Source organism: Amphiura filiformis, chromosome 11 (genome assembly GCF_039555335.1).
Source record: "Amphiura filiformis chromosome 11, Afil_fr2py, whole genome shotgun sequence".
NCBI classification, from domain to species: Eukaryota; Metazoa; Echinodermata; class Ophiuroidea; order Amphilepidida; family Amphiuridae; genus Amphiura; species Amphiura filiformis.
Window position 1 is genome coordinate 36,422,415 of NC_092638.1, and position 10,276 is coordinate 36,432,690.

General features: G+C 37.9%; 1 protein-coding gene across 2 annotated transcripts in view; it reads right to left on the bottom strand.

Annotated features, from left to right (window-relative positions):
* LOC140164793 (peroxisomal acyl-coenzyme A oxidase 3-like) overlaps positions 1-10,166 on the bottom strand; it is a 28,656-nt gene extending 18,490 nt beyond the window's left edge. Inside the window, exons 1-2 of one of the 2 annotated variants that reach the window (XM_072188159.1) lie at positions 9,837-10,166; positions 2,251-2,481 (exon numbers count right to left, since the gene is read on the bottom strand). In XM_072188159.1, coding sequence (XP_072044260.1) covers positions 2,251-2,481; positions 9,837-10,040 — 435 coding nt within the window. In that variant the 5' untranslated portion in view covers positions 10,041-10,166. Of the gene's footprint in view, positions 1-2,250; positions 2,482-5,293; positions 5,528-9,836 lie in introns of both variants that reach the window. The other variant, XM_072188158.1, reaches the window with a different exon arrangement.
* Positions 10,167-10,276: the final 110 nt, after the last annotated feature.

Consider the following 10,276-nt stretch of genomic DNA (forward strand, 5'->3'; position numbering starts at 1 on the left):
TCCTCTCTGGCGAGTCCTGGTGGCGATTAAGATAGTTGGATGCATAAACCAGGTACAATTATACCAATGTGAGCAGTCACTGTGATTATAACCATTTGCATAAATTTACAATAATTTTATAATAATTCTTCATAAAATTGCTTCCAATAAATTTAAAGTTATGATCTGAACAAACATTTTAGAAGCTTTCTAATATGAAAACAATGTTAATTTTGTAGCCATGAACATAGGTGTACATACAATATGAGTATTAAAATGAAAGAATGTTAAATTATGAATTTTTGAAATTTTGTTTCATGAAGTTTAACATGAGTTATACAATGTATTAAAATTTTCAACATGAGCATGCAAATAAAGAAATGGAAAATGGTTTTGATTGGGAGTATGTGGGAGTATGTTAAATCATGGGATGGTGAGGACACTGCCCCTCGGAAAAATACTTTCACTTGAAATTGAGACAAAAGATATTAAAATTTCTGCTGGATACACTTTTCAATGACCCAGCTTCTGCCCCCTCGGAACACCCAGACTACAATCTTAGAAATAATTGTTCGAACACTTTTACGGCCTTATTGGAAATGGTCCCCCTTCTACCCCGTACAATGTTGGCATGCCCAATATGCTCATCTTCACCATATCTTCTCCCAACATCGTTTGGTGGGGAGAGGGGAGGGGGTATGCTTAAGATGAATATTGAGACAACACTACTATAATCCTTAGTTTCCAGTGACTCATAGCGTGCGCACTATACTAAGAAGAACATGGGAATTACAGCGGGTGTTCGAACACATTTTTTCCGGGATTGTAGTTACATCCTGACCCTATAAGGAAACATTAAATGTGGAAGAAAAAAAATATGTGAAATTAAGAGATTAGACCCAAAGACTACCAACTCTGTGGTTGTGGCAAAATAGTGTATCCGGATTATTTCACCATGCACACAGTAAATTTTGATTTTATTTGATTACGAGCACTAAGTGCTGAGATGCATGTAAACCTACAGGTTTTGTCAGAGAAGAATGTCACTTGTTTATATTTTTGAGAGCGTGCAGAGCGTAAACACAGGAGTGGGGCTCTGATTGGCTGAATCAATCGTCTGACAGTCATAGCAACAGACCGATAATCTGATTGGCTAATTCTGCGTCAAATTGTGAAGTGAACACAAAGCTCCGCGTATATCACTCATTAACAGGGCGTCCGCATCAATCTGAGCAAGGGACTGCCGTTATTCTCTGAAACCCAGTGTAAGTAATAACACTCAATGTAAATTTGATATATTGGGTTTTTTGCTAATAAACTCCTCAACGAAAGTTTGGAAAGTTTTTTCAAGCATCTATATCTCAGATTATTTGTGACCTGTTCATATCATGTTGCATATCAATGGATACCGACATTGCTCCTCTTTACAATGACACTAAATTTGAAACATTCACTTTTTTACGGCTGAATACCGTCTTGTGAATGCAGTGGGGTCTCAAACCGAATGTGCCAAATTGACCATTATTCTGTGCACCAAGCTGCAATTCCATATCTTCACAATTTGGGACCTAAGGCAATCATCCCAGATGACAAGGTTGCCCCCACAGAGCCAGGGTAGTCAATGACTACCTGCAGAATATGGGACTAGAGAGAATGGAATGGGTTGCCATCAGCCCAGACTTCAACCCGATTGAACACTTGTGTGACCAGCTTAGACGTGTTGTGCGTAACAGAGTAGCCAATGCAACCATATTGAATGACCTGTGACGAATCCTGGTTGAAGAATGGAGTGCCATCCCACAGCAATGTGTGAGCAGGCTGGTGAGCAACACGAGGAGGAGGTGATGACTGTTCTGGCTGCGTATGGCTTTACCAACCGCTATTGAGGTTAGTGACTAGTGTTGTTTGAGCACAGAATAATGGTCAATTTGGCACATTCTGTTTGAGACCTCACTACATTCACAAGACGTCTACTCAGCCGTGAAAAAAGAGATCGTTTAAAATGTGGTGTCATTGTAAAGGGAAATACTGTAGCTATCCATTGATATGCAACATGATATAAAAATGTCACAAATAATCTGAGATATAGATGCTTGAAAAAACTTTCCAAACTTTTGTTGAGGAGTTTAGTAATAAATGCCAGAGGTACATCATTTTGGTCTCCACGCCTGAAAAACCAATAAGGCAGATATACCAGGTTTATGCACAGGGCAATCCTAAGCTGGTTCTCTTTGGGTTTAATCTCTTTGGTGAAATTGGAAATGCCCTTACAGCGACATTCAGGTTCATCTTGGCAGCCAATGACCAATCGTACATTCCTACAGCATCATTAAACCACTGAATGATGAAGGGACTCCCTGCCAAGAGATTGAAATTAAAGACTTCATATTCCATCAAGCGTTTTACACGTCTAGCTGTCAGTTCCCTCTCTTGAGCTAGTGTCAGCGACTCTTGACTACGATGGAATACTGGATCTTGTGTAAGTATAGACCATACTTTTCCCTACAATATGAAAATGAATGACAAAGCATACACAACGTGGTTTAGATGATTAGTAGTTAAGAATAGAGGTTAGACAAAGGGAGCTGTGACTCAACTATATTTGTATGGATTGGAGGGGCAAATAGTGTACCTTCAGACTCAGATTATTGCAACATGTAACTTTGAACAACTTCAAGTGCAAGTTTGTTTATGATCTAAATGAGTTCTGTTGATACCTCGATTCTGTACATCCTTTGTAATGCTAATAGCACTCATGAATGCTTTGTATGCAAATTTGCACATTATCATTAAATTTTGCTTAATTTGTGAGTTTTGCCCATAAACAGCTGAGGTTCTCCATTTTGGTCCAATGCATGATAATCCAATATGGTGCATGCTTCACAGAGCCCCAGCTCTCTTTTAGTCCAACCTCATTGATTCAAATAGTAAAACTTCCGTCTATATTAAGACCTCTTTTCCCACCCAATGACTGGTCATATGCAGTCTCTACCTCTGTGTGCCACTTTCCTCTTAAGGGGTTCCTTTGCTTTAGCAAGTTTTTGAGAGCGCCATTGTATTCATGCAAACGTTTTGCTTTCTTGAAGGTGATTTCACGCTCCTGGTCCAAAGTTAAGGATTCCTGGCTTTGTTGGAAAAGTGGGTCATTTTGAAAGATGGCATACCTTGCATTCTAAAATATGTAGAAAAGAGTCAGTGTCATTGTGAATGTTCTAACTGTTCTGCTTTCTGGAGTAAGAAAACCCAAAGCTCATGAAAATCACTCCAGGCCCATTATTATGCAACCCTACAGGCTAGCAGGCCCGTAAAATTTGGTCAGCATTTACTGAATGGTGACTTCAACATCAATCTATGGCATAATTGGTACTACTGATTTAATTTGTAAAATTTAAAGTCAGAGGATTTACATAGTGTTACAAAATTATGTGGACCAGTGCAACTTTTATAATTTGATTTTGGGCCTGTGAAAATGTTGATGAAGGCTGTAGATTTCAAACCCTAGGGCCAAGTAGCCCTTGAAGATTTTGGTTTATTCTGAATAATGTTCTCAATCTACTCCATGTACAGACTGGGCCTATTTTTCGGGAGGCACAAATGGACCTTTGCCTACAAATTATGTTCATGTGTTATGTGTTTTAAAAGTAGGGAATACTGGTAATAGTGGTATGGTATTTTAGTGTTTTTACTGTATCTCATAACCTGGTCACTGTTTTGGTAATTATGTCACGTGGTCAGTTTTAATTTTAATTTTAAGCTAGGTTAATTTGTTGCATATGTACTGCATTTTGCTCAACAGGTTTAATGTTTTTCCTATACATGACTGTACTAAGTACCGGCTAAGCATGCATAATTTATGCTCTGAAATTTTCCAAATGTCATCTCTCTTTTATAGGAGTTACCCAAACTTCAATGAAAGATTACATTTTGTATTGAAGGAAATTTGATGAGTTATTGATAATGTTAGCAAAATATAAAAATTATGTAAGACTTTGGAACACCCTATATCTCAAGACAACATAACTCCTTGTTACAAGTTTTGTGGTTTTTGCCCCAAAACACCAGAGGTACGCTATTTTGGACATCATGATAATCCAATATGGCGGACAGGTGAAGGTTTCAGTCACAGCTCTCCAGGTCTAACCTCTTTTTGATTCAAATAGCAAACTTACTAGCACATTAAGACGTTGTTTTGCACGTAATGATTGGTCATATGCAGTCATAGCCTCATTGCCCCACTTCTCCCTTAAGGGGTTACTTTGCTTTAGCAAGTTGTTGAGAGCGTTATTGTATTCATGCAAACGTTTTGCTCTCTTGAAGGTGATTTCACGCTCCTGGTTCAAAGTTAAGGATTCCTGGCTTCGTTGGAAAAGTGGGTCATTTTGAAAGATGGCATACATTGCATTCTAAAATAAATAAAAAGAGTCAGCGTCATTGTGAAGGTACGACCTGTTCTACCCTCTGATGTAAAACAAGTCCAAAATCCAGTGAAAATCACTGCTGGCCCGTGATTTTTTGTCACCAAAGTCATCAAGACAGACTCAATGCTGACTTCAACATGAATCCGTGGCATAATTGGCATTACTGTTGTTGACATGTGAATTTGAAAGTCTGAGGACTTACAAAGTGTCACAAAATGTGGACCAGTGTAACATTAGAATTATACAATTTGAGGTCAGGCCCATGAATATATTGATGACGGCTGTAAATGGTTGAAAGATGGCATGTTAATATTCATACACACTGGCCCTATTGGAGTTTGGATTTTTGGCTGCATTAATGTTCATGTGTTATGTTTTGAAGTATATTTAAGTGTCTTCCAAATTTGTTATATCATAACCCAAGATGATATAAAGTACCATTGTTTTGGTATTTGTCCACTTTAAAATGGGACCAGTTTTACTTTTAGTTTTAATCTAGGTTGATTTTTTTCCATTATGGAGTGCTGAAGTTTGTGTAGCAGGTTTTTCCTATGTTACTGTACTAATGCAATATTAGTATTCTCTGAAATTTTCCAAAAGTCATTCCAACAAAAGGAGTAACCCTAATTCATTATTCCAATACAAATTTTAATCTTTTTTGAAGGAGGAATTGATGATGTTGGCATAATATAAAAATTATGTATGACTATAAGAACACCCTAAATCTCAAGGCAACAGAACTCATTATTGTTACAAGTTTTAGGTTTTTGGTGCAAAACACCGGAGGTACACTATTTTGGGCTCCATCATGATAATCCAATATGGCGGACAGGTGGAGGTTTCACAGTCCCAGCTCTCCCGGTCTAACCTCTTTTTGATTCAAATAATAAACTTACATTCACATTAAGACCTTGTTTCGCACCCACCGCTTGGTCATAAGCAGTCACAGCCTCTCCGCCCCACTTCCCTCTTAAGGGGTTACTTTGCTTTAGCAAGTTTTTGAGAGCGTCATTGTATTCATGCAAACGTTTTGCTCTCTTGAAGGTGATTTCACGCTCCTGGTCCAAAGTTAAGGATTCCTGGCTTCGTTGGAAAAGTGGGTCATTTTGAAAGATGGCATACATTGCGTTCTAAAATATATAGAAAAGAGTCATGTGTCATTGTGAAGGTGCAACCTGTTTTACCCTCTGAAGTAAACCAAGCCCAAAAGCCCGTGAAAATCACTGTTGGCCCATCGTTTCACTACCCTGCGGGTCAGCAGAATCAGGGCCTCAGACTTGTTCAAGCTCACAGTTGATTCTGCTCACCCAATTCTGCGAGAATCAATTGTTTCTCCCCAAATCGGAGAAATATAGCGCACAATGCCGCACATAGCATAGTCATTACGGCCGGGGTCCAGGGCCATGGCTTTTTTTAGTAGCAGTATGTCGTACGGAGCGAATAAATTCAGTGTCAATTCACATCCTAACTGTGCCCCTGAGAATCTGTGAATATTGTCCCCAAAGTCTGCAAGAGGGACTCAATGCTGACTTCAACATGAATGAATCCATGGCATAATTTAGTGTGCTGAGTCTTGTGGAGCAACGTCTAGGCGTTGTGCCTGTGCAGAGCACTATAAATTATTAACGCTGTGCTTTTTAAAATTAGCATCACCTGTTGATTTGTACATTTTGCTCAAGACTCACAAAGTGTCACAAAATGTGGACCAGTGTAACATTACACATTTTAGAATTTGCTTTCAGGCCCGTAAAATGAGGGCTGTAGATTTCAAAGCCAAGCCTAGATTTTGGTTTATTTTGAGCACTGTTCTAAAGCTCTCACCAATTCCCGGGTACCAAAGTTTTTTTTTTCTTTTTTAAATTTGAAAAAAAGAAGGTATAGGCCCTAAATGACTTGTTATTCAAGGTTGGAAACCAGAGAAATACTGCTACTCAAAAAAAAAAAATGCTTTTTTTTTTTTCAAAGTTGGATAAAGTTGTAAATTTTAATTACTTTTACTCCTAGGAGAACTCGGCTTCAAGTCCAGCCGAGTCCTCGTCGAGTCCAGCAAAATTGGGTCTTTTCAGGCTACAGTGAAATGCACAGGATGTTAAATCTGAAATCATTAGCAATAGCAACTTGTTTAGCTTGATGATTAATTCAAGTACTTTTTATGCAAGTAAATGCAGTTTGTAAATAAAGGTACAACCATTTCTGTTTGGTATTTTTCTGGTAACATTTAAATTTAAAAGTATATCGGAATCAGGGTTCCCGTTAAGGGTTTTAAAATGTGCGTCATGTGTGACGCAAGTTTGCTGACAAGATTGAAAAAACTTGCGTCCAGACAGATTTTTGTGCGTCCATCTGAAATTCACGATCGATCATACCGGGAAACGCAACGGCAACCCCTCGTTGCTAACACACGTACCCCGGTCTACCTCATCAAATGTTGACCTCCAGTCGCAATGATAATTTTTCTCATTTCTGCATCAAAAACATGCGCAAAGTCTGTCAATCTTTAGCAAATTTTCGTACTTTTACTTCCGGGTTTTACTTTTACTTCGATCCACGTGTTGTTGATGATGCTATAAAAGCTAAAACACGCGCTGCCACAAATAATACAAAAAAAGGTTATCATTTGGATTTTGTCTTTAAAATTGCTTTTATTCATCGTAACAATAATACTAATAAAGGAAACGTAGATTAATTATGAAAAAATAAACTTAAAATATTAAAAACTGAATATTGTCAGGTTGTGATAAATAACTAAATAAACATTAACTGCACGTCGTCAGTTCAGCATGCTTTGTAAACAAACAATTGCATCAATTGGGACTTTCCCCGTCAAACAGCGATCGCGACGGAAAGCATGCAAAAAGTGCACGATTTCCTGACGTTGCATTTACAAATATTGCAGAATTTACTTCAATTCTTAGCAGGTCAAAATTTTGGGGCTTTTATTATCGTAAAAATAAAACAATTTCTTATTTTTATCATCAATTAATGATTAAATTTGAAGTTTTGTCTCGTCCACATGGACGCAAAATACTTGATTAGCCATGTGAACTTGCGTCCAAATTTGTAAAATACGCGTCTGGACGCAATGACGCACACTAACGGGAAGCCTGATCGGAATGATAGACTTCTCCTTAGTCCACTTGCCCATTTTGCATACTCTGGCTATTACATTTAAGCATAAAACTCTGATTTATTGATTTGTGTGCAACTGATAGATTTTCACATCTGTATCTGATCTTTTCAGTCACCGCACTCCCTCTGTTTGTTAGCTTCCCAAGTGGACTACTGACTTTGCCTTGCGGTTAAGATTTTTAACCGGACTCCATGGAGAGTTAGGCCAATTTCTGGCCTAACTAAAATTGGCCATGATGTAATGCATCTTTAAATGGATCTGCCTTGTGATTGGTCGCCCATATCTCGCTATGGTTTAAATCTTCCGGGCCATCGCCATTACCATTAACTACACCGTACACAACTATCTGTGGTATTTGCGGCGCTTTTGTGTTGACGCGAAAGTTAATCTTTCATCAAACATCTAGCGCGTCTTGTACTATACCATGCTTAGTACTTGTGGTTAATGGACTGATAAACAAGTCAAGTATGCTTGAGACAGTGTGTTTTTAGAGAGCAAAGTCCCGGGGTTAAGTTCTGCTTAAAATTCAAAGTCCATAGTCGGATTTTCGGGGTTCGCTATCAATAAACTGGTAGATTCCAAAATCAGAATTGTTCAGTATTAAAAGTGAGCCATTATAATTATGCAAGATAATGTTGCATTCAATTACTTTTATTGTCACTAATCATCTGATATTTTTAACTCTTTATGACCATTTTACTATTGAATACTTTAATTTTTTAAACATCGGTATAATATTGAGTTCAACGAAATGGGTTCATCACGACTAATAATAACATATTTTTAATAAAATTCGACTATAGTATGACATAGTCTAATCGGAATGATAGGCCTAATTGTTTTGTTTTTTGCCATAATCAACATTATAACATCGCCGCCGGCCCACCTGGCATAAGGGTTATTGTTACGGTACCGTTAGAGCGACATCACTTATTTGGTAACCCGGAAGGCAGTGCATCATTCTAAAATGGTGGCCGTATTTTTGGGTCACAGCAAAATCATGTTGGTTTTGGCATAAAAGAACGGGAAATAAACAAATGTCTTTAAAACATATACATTTGAAATAAACTAGCGTAGTATGCCGATGTCTTAGGAAGATTTTTGGTATTTTCAGTCCTGTTTTTCGGTAAGCTTAAAGTGTATTTTTTTGTTGGGGGAAACTTCCGTTTACACATTTAAACGCCGTTTAAAGGTGGGGAAAATTCCGTTTAAACATTTAGAGGAATTAACGGAAATCAGCAGCCTTAAAGTAAACACAGATCTCGCCGGCAATCATGGCAATCGCATCAAAAATGTTGCTAAAATTGCACTTCAACAAAATTTTGGACTACATGTAGGCAATCAAGTACACAGACTCAAAATATGTAGGTATGCCAGGCAAACCTTAATTAACAAATTTGCTAGTCAGCCAAATTCGCCTAGAACACAATACATATATTTACATAGAAATATAAAAGAACTGGCCGGTCAAAGAAACCTACATAAATATGTTGTCTATACTTCACTTAACCCAAATAATATATGATTTTTTATGGTGATAAGTCACTCGCACATGGAATTTTAGAGGGATTTTGATAGCAGTTCCATTAAAAAAGCTGCTATCTACATGAGACTAAGATCAAACACCACCGAAATGCCGTTTTGGGGAATTTTGCTGGCTGAATCTTTTTGATGAAAGTCAATCTTTGACAAGATCAGACAGGTCTGCCAACATACCGAAGTCAGAATGAGGGACATTGAGACCAAAACCTTGTACATGTACACAAACTAGGTACCGAAAAATCCAAAGACAAGTTGAGGTGTGCAATACTTTCAGAATTCAGAGAAGGTTTTGCAGGTCTGAATTTATCACAATAGACTAAAGAGAATGCTGTAGCAAATTTTAAAGTGACATTTTCATCATTTTCTGCTGTTCTTACAATTATATTTGCCATCACTGAAATTTTCAGAAAACAGGACTGTCCCTCAGACTAGTCATTTTCACTTTGGTAAACCCCAAATGAGGGACAGTCCCTCAAAATGAGGGACAGTTGGCAGGTCTGCAAGATGTAACTTTGCTACGGAAAGTGCTATGAAAAAAAGGTTTTCAGTTTTGGCTTTCTTAAGGGCTTTAATTTGATATATAAGATGATGCAGTTTGATGGCAAATTTGAATTCACCTGGCATACCTAAAACTAAAATATGACTGTGCACTGCAAAAAACATAAGAACCCGGACCGATCTCGAGAAATATCGACTGCCATCACGATGATCACGTCAACAACATTATAAATAATAATAAGTAAATATTACATGATTTAAGATCATACTTTGTAAATCAAACCGTCTTCTCCTTCCATAAGAAATCTCATTTCTTTCCAATCAAAGCTGGCCCTATTTCTGTACAGATCCAGGGGCCCTTTCGGCATGTCAGGAATCAGCTCATCGAGCCTACTATCCCGTTGTCTGTGTGATGTCTGAGACATGATCGCAGGTGACGCATCTGCTGTTTTAACAGGCTTCACACTCTCCATTCTGCAACCTGGTTACTGAAAAATCGATGAGAAAAACGGACAAGTTGTGAAATCGAAATTAGTACAGCTTCTGTCACAAATCACGTCGACTGCTGAAACGCCGGCCGACCTTTGACCAGAAATTCACATGACTGCTCAATCGAAGGGCAAAGTTCACTTTAAATTTACACACAAGCGGTAAGCTCATTACAAAAAATTTCCAGTCGTTATAATTTTAAGGTTGTTATTATCTGTTG